The sequence below is a fragment of the Scatophagus argus genome, chromosome 10, assembly GCF_020382885.2.
Source record: "Scatophagus argus isolate fScaArg1 chromosome 10, fScaArg1.pri, whole genome shotgun sequence".
In the NCBI taxonomy this organism is placed as follows: domain Eukaryota; kingdom Metazoa; phylum Chordata; class Actinopteri; family Scatophagidae; genus Scatophagus; species Scatophagus argus.
The window spans coordinates 4,406,115-4,426,982 of NC_058502.1; the positions used below are offsets into that span (position 1 = coordinate 4,406,115).

Sequence of the window (20,868 nt, forward strand, 5' to 3'; positions counted from 1 at the left end):
CGTGCACGAGCTGTGTGCATGCATCTGTCTACAAGTGCATGCATATGTGTGTGTTCAGACTGGCCCGATAAATGCAGCACCCCCCTCAGGTGCTATATGAGTGGAGTGACTGGTTAGCACCAGTTGGACTTTCTTAACCCTTTCACTGCCGCTCCATGGAGAGTCTCCCACCACATGTGCCTAATTTCTGCTCTTGAGCAGCACATTTCCAGACATGTATTTATTAATTTGAGCTCAGCTGTGTACAGACCTAAATCTGGGTGAATTTTGTAGAGGTCTTTCATGTAGAAAGGCTTGTGTCCACACTCTTCCCTTAGTTGCGGAGATGTGGCAGCGGTCGCTCTGCTGACTGCGTCTCTGCTTGCCTGGCACACATGTTCACCTCAGTCGAAGAAGCAGGGAGGTATTTCCACGCTGCTGTACATCATTTGCACAGTTGTCTTTAATTGCGCAAAGAGCACGGGGAGGGGCACAGCAATTTGCTAATGAACTCCAAGGGCCCGGGCTCTCTGCTGTAGAGCAGAACGCTACTAATAGTGCTGAGGACTCACTCCAAGTCTCAAGAGCTCCTCTACTTGATTGAGCCATGCGGGCTAAAGTGGAGCTGGAAATAATTGAAATTTCCCTTAAAAATATCCTCCATCTGCCTGCCTTTTTGTGGGAGAGTCTTCAGTGATTATGAATGCTCAGCAGTTGAGTTGTTCAGTTAATTTAGTGGAGAGGTGTTTTTACATTAGGGGGGCTTGGTGCCACTGATGTTTTCAGAGTGTGATTTTGTTTTTGCTGGTGAAGTCATGGTAAAAGCATGCGAAATAGCCGACAATCTGAAATAACATCTATACATTTGGGATCCGTTGCTGTTTTCCTTGTGTCCCACACAATCTTTCCTAAACAAACCCTGCCCGTGTGAGCTTAGTGTTGTGGTCACTGTGTAAGAATTTACTCTTGATAGTGCTATCGCGGTATCTTGCTCCAACAATTGGCACTGTTATGCCATACAAGCGCTGGTTTCCAGGTCAGTGAGACCCAGCAGTGTTGGTTTAGGTAACTCTGGCGGTCAAAGAGTGACCCCTGTCTCCCCCCCCTCCTGGCTCATAGCTCAATGGAAACCCTGACCGCTGGGGTCAGCCACTATTTTCCTAATCAGTACACCGCTATTGCTAATCTATCCGCTTCTCGTTGGCGTATGGATCGAGTTTCACCCGACTTAACAGGCCCACACTCTCTCTCCCCTTTCATTGCCTCTCTCTCCTACAGTGGCACGCTGCTGATCTTAATACAAACTTCTGAATCATCGTGGTGATTGTTGGTAATAGCAGCTTTTGTAGTTGAATAGAAGAGGGTTTGACCCCCACTCGCCCCCTCCCTCCTCTACACCCCCTCCTCCCTTCCATCCCCTGAACTCACCCCTCCTTTTTTTTTTTCTAATGGAGAGTGAATGCGGGGCGGCTGTTAAGGATTCAACAAGTGATACAAAGAGGCGACCACGTGACTTGTGTGTTTCTTAGCCTCTTCATTATTGTGGTGGAATAGCAAGTAGGGGTGATTCCGATTAAGCAAATCAAGGCCAGTGTGACTTCAAAGAACAGGAATCGTCGGAAGCTTTTTACTTTAACAAAGTTTCATACATACATACAGAGTGTGTTTGGGTTTATTTGGTTGATTTATTAGATGTTTTTCAGATCATGCAGTATTGCTGGAAACTAGTGCTGGTACTAGTGTAGCCGCAGTGTGTCACAGATACTCTGTTGTGATGTCCTCAAAATCCAAATTGCAAATAAAGTTCTTGGCTTGTGTCTGCTGTTACTTATGATGGGCAGCCACGTCGGTCCCTGAGGCCTGCTGTGGTTTCTTTGGCTAAGTAAACAATAACCTGGCTTAACACATGTGTACTTAGCTAATGGAAAGTTCCTCTCCCCCTTAACCCCCTGCGAGCCTCTGACAATGGCCACCGTCACAAACAGCCCGTCTCCAAGGGATCCACCAAGAACATCCCAGCGCGGCGGCTGCGAGTCAAGCTATGCTAGGCTAACGCAGAAGCCACAGCCAAACATGTCATTAAGAAATTACGCCCGCCTTTTCATTCACAGCTGAAAAAAAGAAATATGCTTTGTTTGGGGTTAGATAGCATGGAGGGAAGTTAATGTTTTCATTTGGATTTCAGCTCACAGAGAGTAAACAAGGAGCCCATAGTGAGAGCTGAAGTGGAGGAAGAGGCCACAGAGAAAGAAAATCAGTTTGTGACTTTCCGCGAGTGTCATCTAAATCGACTTGAAAGCTCTGGTAATTATCTCAAACATGTAATTATCTTTGGTTGTCTCGATGAGGTTAACCCTCCGGTTTTAAAAAGCCGATTGAAGAGTACCTGACGGCTATTCAGTGTAGCATACTTTACTTACTCAAGAGACCAAATCCAGTTTTCTCCCTCGCCCCCTTCAGCAATTATAAGGTTATTTCTTCTTTCTTTGTCTATTGTGAAGAGTTAGGGAGGAAGGGGAGTGCAGAACAGAATGGGAGGGAGAGGGGTGTCTTTTGCTCTCTCACTCCTTTTTTTTTTTTTTGCACCACGCATACCATTAACAACCCCTCTTTTCATGCACTAATATTGCAGCAAGGGGAGGAGAGGGGTGGAGAGAGCAGAGAAAGCGGAGGTAGTTGGGCGAGCACTTGCCTGGCCGGTTATCAGCGAGGCAGATCCTGCTTTATCTAGTCACAGTGGAACGCAAAGTAAACAAGAGTTTACAATAGCTGGCCTTTCAGCCTCTTTCACTGACAGCTTCCCCACCAGCATTCGGCGGGGTGGGAGAATGTGTCCGCAGTTATTGCGGGCCATCTCGTTGCTGCAACGCACGGCATTCTCGAGGATTTCAACTTGCGGAAGCAGCACTGTTGCAAAGGTCAAAAATGGTGTTAAAGAAAACAACCGCGGAGAACAGATGCACCAAAGCATTGTGGGGAATGAAGTAGCCTGACTGTCATCTTTGATTCAGATGTACCACCGCTGAAGAGTGTGTGTGTGTGTGTGTTTGGATATTTATGTCTGTGCTGTTAAGTATGCACACATGATTATTCCTGCACGGTTGCTGGCACAGAGTGAAAAGTAAATATCCACATCATCACAAAAGATATTTAGAGTGAGAAAAGAGGGGAAGGTGGGGGGGCAAAGCAGAACAACCTTAACCATTTTCTTTATTACTGCAAATGAATTGGCAAGGCAACATTTCTTGCATGAATGCTTGTATGATATGGGGCCTGGCACAGCAAGAGAGGGAAGCCCCCCTTGCATCTTAGACGCGGCACAATGAGAATGCATTGGATTGGAATGCCTCACCGATCATAGCGGAATCAGAATTTCCAGCAAGGAAAATCTTTTCATGGCGAATTAGAGTGGTGGAAGGAAGAAAAATGGTAATGAAAAAAAAAAAGAAAAAGAAAAAAAAGGTATGCACGGCTCACAAACAGGGTTCCCTCGCCTTGGCGCGGCAGATTTAAGAACTTTAGCTAAAGCTAGGCAGAATAGAATGTGGAAAATTGAATTTACTAAACAATTAGGCATTGAATTAATCTGCATCCTGCACAGGGGAGAGTGAGAGAGAGAGAGAAAGAGTTAAAAAAGAGGGGGAGAGAGAAAGAGGGAGGGAGGGAGAGTGCATGGCGGCTCATTAAGGGGACACAGAATAAATGAAGTGTGTAGCTATGTGTGCAGAGGGACAGCTCTCTCCCTCTGTTGCTCTGTTTCCTCAAGCTTTCTGTTTATGCATCTGTTCTTCTCGTGAAGTTACACATCCCATATTATGAAGGTGGACCTCCCCGTTGTTGGCTCAGGGTGTGTCTGTGTACATGTGTGTGTCTTATGGTCAAGGTGTGTGCTTTTGTTAAACAGGTACTGTGAGTACCGCAGTTATGTGATGTGTTTGCAAAAGGCAGATGAAAATAAGTTGTGTGTGTGCAAGTGACCAACAAAAAATTTCCTTTCTTTTATTAGTGTATGGGTGTGTGCATGCGTGCTGTGCGACCGGTGTGTACTGGTATGTGTGTGTGTTGTGTGATCTCAGCCGTGTGTGTATTAATTGCGTGTTAGATCAGAGCCGGGCCTGCTCCATCCAAGGGCGGCCTGTGATTATAAATAAACTCCCCGTCCCCGCGGAGATGCCACCAGGTCCTGTCTCAGCCCCGCCCCCTTTCCCATGGGGCCTCAGCGGCCAGCTCCCAGCAGGCAAAGCGCTCTTTTGTTCAATTACAGCTAATGCTGCAGTTTGCCATTTCCCCCTCCACTTTCTAATTATATTTTCAAGTGGAATTTGTTACAGAATTAAAACAAAAAGAAAATGAAAAAAAAAAAACATATCCTTTCTGCAAGATGAGGCTCTTGGGTTTTTTTAATACTCGACTTCGACGTCCCTGGGGTACTCTGCTATTTTTTTTAATATATTTTTTATTTTTTTTAAACAGAGCTCTGAATAAACAAGTTCTACTCAGTTTTTAAAAGCTGCACATTTGGAGGAGCTGGCAAAAGCCCGTGTTAACTGCTTGTGTGCTGAGCATGTGGTCTGGATTACCTCACTTCTGATGTTCTCTGGAGTTACTCGGTCATGCACGAGTGTTTCATTTTTCAATGTTCTACGGTCAGCAAAAAAGAATTTGTTAGAGGTAGAAAAAGGAACTTCTTGGTATCTTATCCCTGTTAAAATCAGCGTTTATCTCCATCATCACCGTCCTAGTCATGCCTTTGTGCAGTAACTTTTGTCTTTATTGCAGAGCCTCAAAGCCTAATTTAGAAAACAACGATTTTATCGTCCTTGTAAGCACTGTATTATAATTTCATAGCCCAGGAACTTCAAACGGGCTTTAATAGACCCCAAATGTGTTGAATTTGCTGACTTCTATATTCTTTTCTGTTATTTTATTCCATTTACGTTTTGTTTAAAACAAATCCTGTGTCATGAATTAAAGTTGACTTTTTTTTTTTCATATTTCTAGACTAAAACTCCAAACCCTCCTCGCAGAGGCAGAGCTGCCTGTAGTATCCCAATTGAAACCAGTTGTTCCTCTGTGTGTTTCTCTCCTCTCTTCCTCTGTGTGGGTTTCTATCACTCATTTCGTCACGTAAGCCTAAAAGCGTAATGCAGACACCACATTGCCCCTTGATATCTGTTTCATTTGATTTGAAGGAACAAAGATAGACTCACACGGGCGGCAGAGTAGGCTCGAGTGAGAGTTTGTGTGTGTTTTTGGTTTGCTGCGTGTTTGTTTGTGATAGCAAGCTGCATGTGATGAGACATTAGATTCCATTTCCTTCAATTTTGAAGTCTCTTTTCTCTCCTGTCCTCAGTGCTAATGTTGCTTTTCAGAGGCTCTGAGAGATAAGAGGTTACATCTGGTTTAGTTTGAATATGTGGCAGCTTTGTGTGGAGCAGGGTGCGATTTGGGTATGTGTGTGTGCGTGTGTGTGTGTTTGTACTTGTCTGTATATTCCCTTTATCCTCCTGTCTGGATCGTTTGCTCTCTGCTGTGTCCGGTGTGCAGCTGACACTCATCTGGCCTAAAAGTGTCTGCCCCCCCCACCCCCACAACACACACACACACACACACAGAGCTGGCTATATATAAACCAAGGTCTCACGAGTCTGTTTTCTCGTCAGCTGTTTGTGTTCTTGCGTTATTTTTCTTGAAGACGCAGAGAAAAGAATGAACTTCCACTCTGCAGTTAATACCTCAACCTTTTCATTTGTCTATATAAAGTCAGCTTCAGTTTGGCTTGTCATGCAACATTTTTCTTTCATTTTGTGTTTGAGAAAAGACTGTGGGAAAACTTGAGCTTATTTAGTTATGTCTCTGTTCTGGCTCTGCTTCCCAGAAAGAAATTTAAATTTACATTAGTGGGATTGGTCATCCACTTTTTTTTGTTTCAGTTTTGGACAAAATAGAATATTTATACTTATGTAGCAATACTTTGGGTTATTTACCTCTCTCTCCCCCTCGCTCTCTGGTCTGCTTGGCTGGGATGACATCAGTCCCTGGCGCTTGCTGCGGCCTATCTTAAGTTGTAGCTGTTTTGTATTTTCATCTGCTAGTGGTTTGAGCCAAATGGAGGCAGCCGTGGATTGCATGCCTCAGAAAGCTGGGAACTAATACAACATGTTTGCTCGCTATTCGTCTGGGCCTTTCTCTTCATCGAGCCTCAATAATCCTCATTCCATAAGATTGTTGCAGGGGCTCACACACACACACACACACACACACACACACACACACACACACACACACACACACACACACTGCGTGACTGTGCTCAGAGTTGGCACATGATGAGTGTGAGTTTGTGTTTATGTGTTGTGTATTTCAAAAGAAGATAATAGAAGATGTATGCTTCAAAAAAATACCAATTACACATAAAATCGACACGACCAATGATGGATGAGAACCACAAGTTGAGATTGGATTAAATGACTGATCGCTCTCTTTCTGTCTTTCTCTACAACAGACGTCCTGGAACAGAGACCATGATGACACAGCGTCCACACGCTCTGGAGGAACGCCGGGGCCGTCCAGCGGCGGACACACATCACACAGCGGGGACAACAGCAGCGAACAGGGTAAGCGTTTCTGCGTCTGCATCTTATTAATCTGACGGTGGAGAAGAGGGAGGACAGGGACATGGCTGACGTGTGGACCAGGGTGCTGAGGGTGTTACATCCACTACATTATATCACATGTATCAGGTACATGGAATTGTGTCCCGATGAGGTTTGACAGGCTTATTCAGACTGCTATAAGAGGGATTACGTTTTTTGTAGCAGCTCACAGAGATCAGAAGTCAGAAGTTGTGGCCAGCTCTATAAGAGCACTTTGTGTCTGGTAAGCATTCACTGCCTTGCCCAAGGGCACTAAAGCAGAGCAGATATTGTGTGGCATATGGTTCATACCTGAGTCCAGAGAGCAGTTTCTGTATTCTTGGTGCCACGGCGGCAATTGTCTGTCCTTGTGCTACAGTCCTTTAACATGTAGTTTGCTTTACATCTGAGCCGATTTGGTTGTGTTTGTGTGCTCCTGCTTTTATCATATCCTAAACTGCAGTTGTGTGTACTATTTAGCTTGCAGAACTTCCCACAAAGTAGGTGGCTCTTTCTTCTCTCTTTCTCATCTCAGTTTCTGTCACCTCTGATCATTCTGAGGATTCAGGACTATTTTTTCCCTCCTGTCATATGAAGCACTTGTCATAAGATCTTGATGGTTAATTTCATGTTTTATTACTCTTTGAAGTATAGCATGCACCTGTGAGTGGGAATTCAGGCCCATAAATTCATTACAGATTCCTCATTAGGTATCTTAAATACATAGCTGAAAATAAATTTATTTCTTTTAGAGACTATGAAAAGCTGACATGTTTCAGGATTTTTTTCTGACATTGATGATAAGTCATATCTCTTATCAAGAAAGAACTGATTTGAAGCTTGCAACTGTGCAAGTTGTGTTGACTGTCAACAACATCACTGCATTAACCAACATATACAACATGTAAAATGTGCACAGAATTCATTCATATTATGTTTAGATTCAAATTTAAAAAGTCTAACACATTAGTCTACACTCCCTCTCTGCTGAGGCTGCGTGTGTGTGTGCATTCTAAGAATACGTGTGTGTGTGTGTTTGTGCTCGATAGAGAGAGAAAGAGGCAGCAGTGGGAGAATCGCTTGGTGGTGGTGGGGCGGCGTTGCAAACAAACTGTAGGCAAAAAAGCAACTTCATATATTATTGAAGGCGATGTCAAGGCGAGCAGTTTGCAGGGTTGCCAGTGCCAGGAGGCAGAGCCTGGGTGGGAGCAGAGAGCGCCGCCATGCCTTCCACTCCAATGAGCAGCCATTTATATAGTCAACACACACACACACACACACACACACACACAAACAGTCTGACTCTCTTTGTCTCTCTGTCTCATCCTCTCTCTTTCTGTGTCTTTCACACACATTTTCTCTCTCTCTCTCTCTCTCTCTCTCTTTCTCTCTCGCACACACTGTTTGTCTTCTTCTTCCTCGCTTGTCATTAATGCTCGACAGAGGAGCTGAGGGACTGAGAGGTGAGACACGAGTGGAGATAAAAATAAGAGATAGACAGATGATGTGTAAGAGGAGAACAGACTGATAAAAAAGGAGTGAAACGACAGTGAAACAAGGGAAGACAAAGCAATATTGTCTGTGTATATGTGTGTGCGTGTGTGGGTGTGCATGCGCGTGCGTGCACGCAGGCCTCTACCTCTGATGACTAATGGTCCAGGGCAGCCAGGCAAGATCTGATTGGTCGCTCTAATGAGCGTGCTCTGTGTCGAGTTTGGGCTCCTGCTTCTGCGACCTTTGCCCTATATTGACAAAACTGACACTTCATTTTTCACATCTTTCCAATTATAGGCCCACTCCTTATGTTGGCCCACCTCCTTTCACTCCATCTCCCTCTCTCTCATCATCATCTCTCTCTCCCTTTCTTTGTATCTCCTCAAATCTCCTCCGCTCCACTCTCCGCAGCTATTGTAGGGTTTTTGTTTGTTGTTGAAGTTCATTAGAGGGTAAAAACGTTGGGTATTGTGTGTATATGTGTGCACGTTGTTCGTATGTATGTATTGTATTGGTATATGTATTGGTATGTGTTAGGCCAATGAATGAATGAGGTGCGTTCAAGTGTTGTGAGAGTTGGGAAGTAAACATGATGATGTATGTATGAGGGTATATATGGGTCCTCATACATACTAAATTAGTAAATAGTATGTAGTAAAATTAATTTTTTCCAGCTATGTCTTATTTCTTTACCCTGAGAATCAGATTAATTGAAAGCTTGGTTGACATAACATGTAAAATACCACCATTTTGTTAATTTCCTGTTGTTACTATTTCTCTTCATAGTGGCAACAAAATCTATTAGAGGCTTTTTGTAGCAGCATGTTAATGCCAATGAATCAGGCTTTCAAAAACCATGCGGGTATAACGTTCAGGTGTCCATGTACTTTTGGCCACTTACTGTATTTCTCTTCTTTTGGCTCTTCAGTGGAGCATTAAACAGCTCTTTCAGTGTCTTTGAGAAGCCTGCAGACACCCTGGTTTCTGCTTAGTTTATGTGATGTGTATGTGGATGCACAAGCACTCACACACACACACACACACACACACACACAAGGACACAGTGACAACAGTAAATACTGGAGGACATCTTGGACTGGTTTCAGGTTTATATGGGTTAAGAGCTATCACTGCCACGTCATATTGGCTCTGGCAAATTGTGTGGCAGTCACTTGGTAATCCCAGTAAGCTGGTTATTTATCTGTTTGGCACTTTGCTCGCGCTCTCCCTGACAGTTTCACCCCACCGTCTCTCCTCCCTCTTTCTCTCTCTCTCTTTCATCTTTGCATCCTCCCTCTCTTCTCCAGTTTTCCCTTGTCTCCCACCTACTCTCGCTTCTCCCTCTTTCATTTTGCTCTCAGTCGGTTTCTCTCTCCTTGTGAACCCCCGTGCTTTTCTCTCTCTCCTCCCCCTTTTTTCTTCCTTGCCTCCCACTCACTCTAAAACACTACCTTTGTTTATCCTTCTTCTTTTCCCTTTCTGTCATCTCTCTGTGCTCATTCTGCTCTCTCCCTTTTCCCATCTTTCTCTCTTGCAGTTTTTACACCTCAGTTTTTCCTTTGTTTTCATCTTGTCGTCTTTTTCTTTCATCTTTTCCTCTATGCTGACTTTTTTGGATAACAGGATATTGGATATATTGGATATTCCTCTGTCCTCATCCATCTTTCGATCTCCTTCTCTATCTTGTTTATCTTTGGGACTTTCTCATCTAATTTTTTCTCTTCCTTGTCTACCTTTACTCCCACCCTCCGTTTCTCTTTTCAGTTTCCTTATTTCCTCCCTCCATTCTTTCATGTTTCATTCTTGTATTTTCCCCCACCTCTTCCTCTCTTCCACCTTTTACAGATTGCTTTCTTGCTGACCTTTCCCTCTGTCTTTTTCCTCCACTTTCTTCATTTTCCTCCACTGTGGCTCTAGAGCTACACAGCTAATGGCCTTATTGCTCTCCTTCACTCATTTTCTCCTTCCTTCACTCCTCTATCCTTCAGTCTGCTCCCTTTACTCCTTCTACTCAGTATATTGAGCCTGTTATCCTCCTTCTATACCTCATCTTGCACTCAGCATCTTTCTAATTCCTCCCTGTTTGTCTCTCCATCGCCACCCCCCCCCCCCTTCAATTCCGGCAGAGCGAAACAGCTCAGAGGAAGGATGCTGGATGGTTGAGGGCCTTTAACTAGTGAACTTCAGTCCCTTCTCTCAGCCTTTTTTCTGAGGCTATTCCCGAGACAAACACATGCTCCGCTCTGCCCTCTTCTCTGAACGGTTCACTGCCCAGTGGTATAAAATATCCCCATCTCTACCCGGAAACGTAGCATTCACTGTCTAAAATCCAAGAGCTGCAGGAGCTGTGAGGAGGTCTCTGCGTTATGTAAGATCAGAGGTCTACATGCACAAGTGCAGGACAAGATGCTCTTTACAACGCAGAGTAATCAATAAAGTGATAAAGAAATTTTAAAAAGGAGATATTTAATGATTTAACTCTGGAGACTTTTATTCATCAGCAGGTGTTTTGCAGTGATTTGACAGTGGGAATGTTAGCAATTGAAGAAAAACACGCTTATTTATTTTTGCATGTGGTGTGCCCACATGCTGAGCTCTTAGTCATGGGTGTTTAGGCTTTGACCACAATGCTGGTGGTATTTTTTTAGTACTGAATTCCATTGGCAGTCAAAAAAAAAATGGAGGGAGGATCGCATTTGCTCCACACATGTCATTAAAATCAGTCCTGGGTGTCTCCTCTCTCACTAAAAGAGCAGAGAGAAGAAGAAAGCCTCTTATTTTTCTCCCCCTTTCGCTGGAACGTCTTTGTAAACATCCACAAGCTTCGACAGGGAGACTCCGAGAGCGGCCCTGTAGTTAATTAGTCCCACTCTATTAGCCCAGCTGTTTGCTAGCTAGCTCCTACCAACAGGCCCCTTTGTTTAATACCCAGAAGCCCTCTGGAGGATCCTCACTGTAGCTGTTGTTGCCTTGGATCATGCTTTTCTGTGAAGAGTGATGCTCGAAGGGCAGAGGAAAAGCCAACAGATCATATATGCCTGCGATGGAGAGGGGTCCCTCACGGACATGAGTGGGCCTTTTCCCCCAGTATAAAGTACTCCTCTTTGCCTGTGTGAATTTGTAAGGACACCCCTTGGCTTCTCCGGGGGCCTGGTGTGCGAGGGAAACAAAATAACATTCAGGCACTGAATTGGGCAGCTGCAGTGATGTGGATGCGATTTGAGCAGAGGAGCAGAGCAGAGTGTTTGCTCTTTTTTTGAAAGCTACAGGGTTTCCCCCTCCGCTTGTCAGAAACATCCAGGGAGTGAGGCGATGACTGGTGATATTAGATATGTATCACCAATTACCCAGACTGTTTGTAAAGAGCACAGTGTGCCGCGCCAAGGCAAATAGCTCCCTGTAAGGCTATGTGTTAGTGTCTGCATACATTTCTAGTGTCTGGGTAGTGGACCGTGGATCTCTAGTTTTTGCTCTGACATCTCGCTCTAAGGTTATTTATTTATTTATTTACTGGCTGGTGTAGTTGGAGGAATGTTGAATGTGAAATTTATGCTGATATTTGCTGTTTGATTGACGTGTGTGTGTGCGCGTGTGCTTTTGTCTGATATGTGCAGATCAAAGTCTATTATAGTGGTTTAATTTCTGCTGAACATAAAGTCCTGTGGAACCTTATCTAATTGCTCTAGTCTGTACATTGAAATTCCTGCATATTTGTTGTACTTGATGATTAGAATAAAACCAGCTTTGATGTCTGAATGAATGACAGGATGAAGAGAGATCTTCAACACATGGAAGAAATCAAGTATCACTTAAATGAAAAGACCTGTGGTGCCCTGATGGCTGAGGCTCTAAAAACATTTGCAGAATCAGCTTCACCTCCTTAATTCTGAATCACTGTACATAACCTCCTCTGGCTGTGAATCCCTATTGATCAGGCTGGAGTATTCCTGATGTTGTCATCCATCCATCCGTCCACCCTGCGACCTCTGTGCCCTCCAACAAGGTCAGGCCACAGAGGAGCTGTTGCTTTCTGTCTCCTCATTGGCCGGGCTCCAGGGCCGGGACGAGCAAACGGGGACATGGACAGGGGTGCCAGGCGATCCGCAGCCAGATCCGGCTTAACCAATCCCTCCGCTTCATGTGGGCCCCCCCCCACAAAGTCACCGATTAATTGGTCCGATTGTCCAGTAGACTGGAAGAGAGAGCTGTGAGTGTCGATGTGTGTGCGTGTGTGTGCATGCATTCACCTCCATGAAAAGCTTTTATCTCCCCGTAGCCTTTAGCTGCTCGCGAAAAATTTCACTTGCAACGATGAGTTGAAGACAACGCACTGTCCTGAGAATTAGGTGCACATGCATTGATCGCATTGGCATACACACAGTGACAAATTTGACTTTGACACTTGCAGTTTCAAGATGTAAAAGACATTAATTTGTGCACAAGTCAGACCTTGAAATGTTAATTTTAGCCAAACATTACATAAATCTGCAAGTGAAAATCTAGAAAGATAACCAGCATTTGCGTGTAAGTTGTCTAGACGTCGTCTAGACGTTACCAAGAAAGATCTTCGGTCCGATAATTGTCTTATTGGTGTCCAGCTTTCCTGCTAATCTGTTTAAATGTGAGGCTCTGTGGGTAGATAAAAGGTATGTGGCTCCCTTGATTAGTCTGCAGACTGTATTACTAGAGGTGTATGTAAGTGCAGTAGCTGGCAGCCACAAACACCAATCTCTCTTTGATTTCCTCAGAGCGTGAACATGGGGAAAAAGAGAGAGGAAGAAGACAAAAGGCAAAGAAAAAGACAGAAAGAGAGTAAGATAAGGAGGAAGGAAGAAAATCTTAGAGTGAATGCTGTGAAAACATTTTGATGCTGACTGGAGCAGTGTGTCTCTGTGTGTGAAAATCCTGTAGTGATTGCAGGAAAAGGGAGAGAGACAGAGCAGTTATCCCTGACGAGTGCGTTAAGTGTTGCTGAGTGTTGTTTGGGAGTCTAGTGAGTCATATGAGCCGCTGCAAGCTAACAGCAATATCGTCAATGCCAGTTCAGAGGTGAAAGGGTTGCGGCCGGGCCACCTTAAGCTCACTACATGTTCTCTTAGCGGGTTAAAATGAAGTGTGTGTAAGCATGTGTCCATGTGTTAAAACTGTTTCATATCTGCAGGGTCACGAGAGCATAACTTCCTGTTCAAGTGCTGTTTATGAAAATCAATATATGAAAGGCAAAAGGGTAATTGCATCCCAAAACATCTTGAAAAATCATCCCATGACAGCTCAGAGTTGCCGGTAGGAATGTTTATTCAGCCCCAGCTGGATTTACTGCATCTCAAACATTATTATCTGTGGTTACCTGGGAAAAAGTGCCGACCTGCCTCTCTGAGATTCACCGAGACCTTTACGGCCTCGCTCTATCACAGCGGCAAACGTGTCAGCTAACGTGTAGTGACTCGCCTCGCAGGAAAAGATAGCCCCCAATGACTTTTTATTGCCTTGTAGGCAATAAGCAAACTCGGAGTGGCCTGAGTTTGCCCCTCTTGAAAAAGAGGAAATTGTATCAGGTTCCCACAGTGAGGGGCCAGTTTGCTTTTAGGATTAAGGCTGGTGTCACTGTGCCACTGGGGTCATGTGGAAGAAAGAGTCAGAAATACAAGTAAACAAAGTGACTTCCTCCACCCTGTCAACCACCTCCTCTCCTCTCCTCTCCTCTCCTCTCTCCTCTTTCCTCCTCCACACGAAATGATCTTCGGTGTCAATCACGCTCACCAACTTGTGTTTTATTGTCTTGAGCAAACATCACATCTGTGAGAAGGTAATAGCCATAAAGATACATCTGATAATGTGTCAGAGGTTGTTTGACTTTGGGATTTATATGCTGTTTGTTGCCAAGCATGTGTACGCATCATCACATCAGCCTCGCATTTGTACATATGTCCCATTTTTTTTCCCATAGTCTCTGGCTACTTTATCCCTGTTTCTTTACTTCCTGTAATGACATTCAGAGCAATGCCTGAAGGTGAATAAAATGTTTTCCCTGTCTCTCTGTTACTTTAAATCCCCTTTTGTCTCTCCCTGTCTGTTGGTTACATGTGTGCATGTTTGCATGACTGAAGAAATGCAGAGTGTAGCCCAGACCATTACAATGTGCCTTGTGTGCACAATTTACATGAAATACATATTCATTCATGACATGCATGCACACGAAATAGCTTCTCTCTCCTCCTTCCCCTGTCTCTCTTATGCCTTCACTCCTTCGTTATGCTCGCTCAGGAAGTCTTTCAAATGAAAACATTGTTATCATTAATGTCTCTTATTTCTTAAGTAATTGCCTGTGTTGCCTTTTATCTTCCTTACTTTACCTGTAAGTGTGCTTGGATCACACAGTGTCATTTGCTGCTCCAGGAAAGAGTAGAGGAGTCATTCATTTGAGAGAAGAAAGAAAGAAAAGAGGTTCTACTTCATTTGCTTCAGTGAGGGAGAGAAAGCGGGAGGGAAATGTATCTTTAGCTCCCATGTTATAATTGTGGCACGCTAATGATGTAGACACATTCTCACTGTCTGTTTACAGGAAGCGCTCTTCTTTAATTTGCGACTGGCGTGAAAGCCAGATGCCTATATCTAATTACTGGTGTTTGCTAAAAGATACTATTTACACACACTTTTTGCCTTGTAGAGGTCTCTTGTGCGTCGGGGTGGGGAGATTATGACAAGAAAAGTTAAATGTGTAAACGTGGTAAAGACTTTTTTTTTTTTTTTTTTAATCTGCAACATTTTTCTGGTTGTGTGCAGGAAGTGGAAATTAGAATAAGAAGAGTTCTTTCCCACACATGATTTGTGCATTCAAACATTTTTTTCATCCGGAGCCCCTAAATCCAAGATCTTGTTTGAAAAGTGTCAACTGAGGACTCCATTCAGGTTTATTTCTGTATGAAGGACCATAATTTGCACCATTGTCATGTAATCATGTCCTGAAAGAAGATGCCACTTTTGTCAAATTACTGGATATCTCCTTCTGGAAGGAAATTCTTTAGCTTTGGTTTGCAAATGTAAACAAGTTGAAATGTGGTAATGTACTTGTCATGCAAATGTAAAGGATAAAATGTTAGTGAGATTATTTGTATGCATGTTTGTTTTGGAGGGTCTTGTCTTCTTGCCATAGGAGACTTGTGCAGAATGGTGACAAATTTGGAGTATGTCACCAGTTTGGGCTCCTTATGTTGTCTGTTTTCAATTCAGCTCCAAATTGCCTGGGATCACACAGGGACACACATGCAAAAATACACACAGATGCACACATACAAACTCCCCTGGCCAAAAGAATGCTCTGATTCTTAATCATGGCCAGAACAGGTTCTTAGAAAATACAGCGAGTCATCACTGACGTGTCACAAAGCATTACATATGGCTGATAAAACAGTCTTAAACGCTCTCTCGTCATTTTGTCCGTCCATGTCTCTCTTGCTGCTGACTGTGACTCCCTCCTTCTCTTCTTCCTCCTCCTCCTCCTCCTCCTACTCCTCCTACTCCCTTTCTTGAGGAGCTGAGCTCATGGCCCAGGAGGCCTCTGATCAGATGGATGTTAACGTTTTTCAGGGAAACCCCCTTACAGCAGGCTGTCACCTCTGACAGTGGATGACAGAAGTGACCAGCTTTCTCCAGAGTTCACAAAAAAACTATAATTAATACTTTTATTGGAGGAAAGAGAACGAGGATGTTGGGAGGGGGAGCAAAGAGACAGGGTATTAACACTTTGTTCAGTGGAGAAGCATTGTTTAGCCCCTTGGCACACACAAATAAGCAACTCACACACACACATGCACAGAGTGCCAATGTTTATTTAAGCTTTTGATAAAGAGATTAGCCCCATCATCCTACGCTCTTAAGCTAGCCGAGGGGGTCCGTGTTCAGGAAATCCTGGCTTTCCTGACACATGGGCTTATAGGGAAACCTGGCTCAAGCAGCACTTATATGATATTAATACAATTCCTAATGGTCAGATTAACATGATTTGGCCTTAAAATGGGAGCAGCTTGGTCGGATTGGTGTAGTTCAGTGGATGGTCTGAAAGCGCTAAAGGAGAGAGGTGGACAGAAAGTTAGTAAGTGAGAGGAATAAAACGGAAACAGACCAAGGAGGCGGAGTAGTCGTGCCAGCTGGGCTGTTTTTTTTTTCTTTATTATTAGCCCTATCACAGTGGTTGGAGTCCAGCTTAAAGCTACAAACAGCGAAGTGCTAATTTTAGCCTCCAAAGAGGATAAGGATAAATAGCTTGCTGCCAGTTTGCCATATGGTCTCCTGCCGATTATATTGAGTCAGGAATATTTTCACCCTGCCCCTATGCCAACGCACAAACATACACACATACTGCATGCACAGTTATGGTGCGTGAGATGGCTTTACCTCAACATGTGGATATGATTGTTAGGTTCGCTGGCAAAATGTGGATTTTCCAAAAAAATGAAAAAGAAAATCATATTTAAGACATACTGTCAAGCCTGTGAAGGTCTTTTACTATCCCTGAAAAGTCACAGAATTTGTTTTCATTTTAATCTCTTTGTAAGAATAGAAAGATATGTCATACTGAAACAGTAATTTTCAGACAGGAAATTGTTGTTGTGGTGATGGCGGTCCTTTTTTTCAATCCACTATAGCTTCCAGCTGCAAGGTAACACTTGGCCTCCTCTGTAATCTCCTGCAACTTGGTTTATATTCCCACTTGTAAATGTGAACCCTGTAGTAGAATAAAAATGAGTCTCTCTCTTTCTCTCTCCTTCAACACACATGCATATGTTTCACATGTAAATGCAACACACACTCACACAGTCACTCTCCATTATTCTCTCACTCTCTCTCCCTCAAATTGAAATAATTCAATTTATGGACACAGTTCCAGACCTCCCTGGCTAAGACCATTATGCATGGAGCCCCCCCTTTTCTAACAAAAGAACGGGAGAATTTACCAGCCGGCTCTCCAAACGACACCCACACAAAGCCAATTTCATGCCAGGAAAACACCAGCAGAAGCGCCATTTTTGGTCAAAACCAGCATCCCTGTGGATTTTTTTTAAACATTGAATATGGGTCGTCTGCTACTTTAATTTTTGTTAGGGCTTATTTTATAACCCCGATATGACACAGGCAACTCCCTCTGCTTGTCACATTCAAACGTGATTTCCACACAGGTGTTCACTCGTTTAAGTGAAAGTGTGAATAACATCAGATCTCTTACAAATTTGACCCTTTGCTTAGTTATTCTGTTTTGCTTTCTGTTTTAAGATGATAATGAGTTAAAAGTGTAAAGATGTGAAATACCACGTTTGAGGTCACTGAGCATGTGTTGAGTCCGTGTAACCTCTGATGCAGGAGTTTGAAAGCAAAGGGTGAACTTAATGTATGTCAACTGGGCTAGAGCTTGACCCAGGGCTGACCCACACCAAACACACTGCCCCCTGAGGCCACAACACCCCCCCGGTCCTTTTGACATGGATACCTGCTATAGGGATTTTACTGGGAGATAAAGACCTCAGCTAAGAGTTTAGAGAGACAGAAAGAGGAATGAGAGGGTAGATAACAAATACCTGTAGGCAAACACAAGCGCAGCAGGGTGGGCTGGAGGGCAGCGTTGGCGTTTGTTTTGTGTGTTTGCAGAGCAACACAAGGTATGCCACTTGCCGTACACACATCCATGAACACACACATTTGGGTGCAACCCGATCATCCCTTCTCACTCCGAGCGAGTGAAACTCAAAGAGATGAGCAGGGACTCGGGGCTGAGATTCTCACTAGTGATAACCTTTTGAGTAAAGGCCAGAGTGGAGTGTTAAACACACACACACACACACACACTGCATATATATTGTGCACTTTTGTCCCTATAGGCAGGCCCAGGTCTTTGTTCTACTGAGATTCGCTTTAGTGGAGAGGTCATACTTTTACAGGAAGTCACCCCCAGAGAGGGCTGCCTCCCTCAGGAAGTAACTTGGTGGGACTGTGTGGCGAGAGCGATGGTGTCCAAGGGGGGCATATCACTCCCGTCCACATGGGCCCCTGCTCCACAGGAAGTAGGGCTGCTGTAAACCCACTCACTTCCTCTTCCTCTGCTCGTGTCCCGAAAGCCTTATCAGGCCTGTGTATGTGGAGGCTGATAGGACTACAAATCCCCCACATCCCCACATCACCACATCCTGTGCCTATCAAGGACACACTGACAAGGAGGAGGAAGTAGAGATGCAGCATGTTTTTGGAGGAAGAATCTACAAGGTTCATTTAATACTTCAGCTTGTGAAGCAGAGGAGTTTTGGTGATATCAGAAGTGTGTAGAGTCTCTAAGAAGGCATCCTACAATTAAAATGCCACATACTTACAACATCCAGTGCCATGTTTACTCATTAAAACAGCTAAACCCCTAAAATGTAAATTCAACAACCAAAAGTATTTGACTTGAGTAGGTGGTTGTTCTGATAATTACTTATCCTGTTTTCCTAACCACCCCTTCAATAACCTGATCTTATGAGTGCAGACCATATTTTACTCCTTCATGTTACTAAAACCTTCTGTTATTTAAAAAAAAAAAAATGTCTTCACTTGAAGCTAATGCACTATTATTAGCCTGTGCCACCGCAGGGTTAGCGTGCCTGTATTATCTAACTACATACTGCAGTTTGGCTGCCGCTGATAGGTTAGCATGAGTGGGAAAATCCTTGTGTATTAAAAGTGTTTATCAGAGGCTGTGCCATTCAGACAGTCACTGTGTGGAAAAATGCACACATAGGCGGGAGCTGTACGCGCCAGCTCTGAAAAAATAAACAGCGAAACTTGAGTTTGGTTAATGGAACTGTACACTCCAAACATGAAGGCATGATTACAGACAGAACAGACTGATTGTTGGTACTGAAATGATACATTTCCACTTAATTTTAGTTCATTAAACTTGTGGCTTTGATAGATTGGTTGAGTTAAATGAGGTAGCGTAGTAAGATATAATTTCACAAAATTTTACTCACTGGAAAGGATGAGATCATTTGAAAGGATGTGTTTTTAGTAAATTCACGTTGGCTAAAAAGTGAGACCTTGTTACTAGAGCACTCCTGAAAGTAGAGGAAGTGTCTTTGCGCTAAAAAAAGAGCAAATCTAGTTTTCTTGTGCTGAAAATATATATTCTGTCAAGGGTTAGTTGGAATGTGTTGTGAGTTCACAGCAAAGTTTAAATGGGGTGTTTTTCCTTTGGTTTAGCTGAAGGTTCCCTCCCTTTGTCCCGTGTCTACACTGAAGGACTTCTGAATGCCCTTCAGCACATCAGCTGACTTTTGGAAAGCACTGCCATGCTATTGTGCTGTTAAGTGCTCTTAGCTTTTGTTATAGTCCTTGTCCTCTCTTTCATCCCTTCCCCCCCTTCCCCACATCTTCCATACTCCATTTGACTCTCTCCCTCTGTGCGTTCGTTGTATGCTGAGTTTGACTGAAGCTCGGTGAGTCAAAGGTGTCAAAAGCCATCTGAGAGGCAGCGAAACAATCGAGAGAGTGAGAAAGCAACCAAAGAGGCACGATTTCAGGAATCTTAACATTGTGTGTGTGTGTGTGTGTGTGTGTGTGTCCGAGGACTTCCCTTCACTGAATCCGTGGGCCCCCCTCACAAGTGCTCCCATTTGAACCGACTCTGGCCTTCTATCTTCAGGTTAAGAAAAAAAGAAAAAGAAAACGGCAACACAAAAGCAAGAGGGGAAAAATCAATAGTTACACAGCAAAAGTGCTCAACATGAAAGGGTGAATTCATCGCCCTATACTTTCATTTTAGCTTGTACCGTCTGTTTTTTTTCTCCGTCATTCTTTCTCTCTCGACTGATCTGGAAGTGGGAATAAAAGGCAGTTGCTGTGTGTGTTTGTTTGTGTGTGTGTGTGTGTTTCTGTTGCTGTACGAGGAGGCATACTGCAGTTTAATGTCGTGTCGGTGCCCCACACTTGAGGCAGTCTCCAGCGTGTCAGGCAGCCTGTGGTGATGACCCTTTACGGGAAAATGGCACAGAGAGAGCAGTCACATTTACACTGACATTTTTGCCATCACCTATGGCTATGTCAACAGGCCCGACCCCCTCCACCCCCACCCCTTCCAACCAGCAGTGGATGGGCCTCAACCATAGCACAGAGAGGCACAAAAACAGTTTCACAATGAATTTCACAAAGGCGACATTCTAACTAACAATGCACTTAAACCACTCCAGCAAAAAAACACATAAATCTCACAGACCTGAGGCCTTGACAAATGCTTTTAATTATCTCTTCAATATGATAACTTGCCTCTGCTTTTCTTCTCCTTTGCTTTTGTTGTCAGTTAAACACGTTCTGTGTCTCTGGCTTCCTGATCTCCTTCTCAATCAGATCACCACAAATGAAATAATTACTCGAAACTTTGCTTGGCTTCTCACAACAAGAAGTCTCCAGTGAGCTTTAATTACAAATAACCCTTGTAAATGACTCACCAGTTACTGTCATTATTGAATCTGTCAGCGCTTGTCCACAAAACTGTCATTATTCAAAGTAACTGACTTTGTTATTGCAAAGCTCTCATTATTTACTGTAATTACTCAAATGGAATTGTCTTTGATTACAGGAAGCAATTACTTAGCTCTCCCCTGATTATTTACCTGGCAAGCCCCATTTTCTTTCTTTTGTAATAATGACAACTTTCTCTGTCTACCTAATCTATTTGTTCATCATATTGTATCCAATGTCTGTTCTACAAAGATTAATCTGTGCTTCAGAGTGATAC

The 20,868-nt window shown here is 43.7% G+C and overlaps 1 protein-coding gene across 4 annotated transcripts in view; it reads left to right on the top strand.

The window, feature by feature from the left end:
- The window catches only part of LOC124066420 (homeobox protein Meis1), a 188,137-nt gene that overhangs the window by 118,409 nt on the left and 48,860 nt on the right, over nucleotides 1–20,868 (top strand). For all 4 annotated transcript variants that reach the window (XM_046402769.1, XM_046402771.1, XM_046402772.1 and 1 more), the window contains one exon: nucleotides 6,485–6,596. In XM_046402769.1, the coding sequence (XP_046258725.1) occupies nucleotides 6,485–6,596 (112 nt within the window). The remainder of the gene's footprint in view (nucleotides 1–6,484; nucleotides 6,597–20,868) is intronic.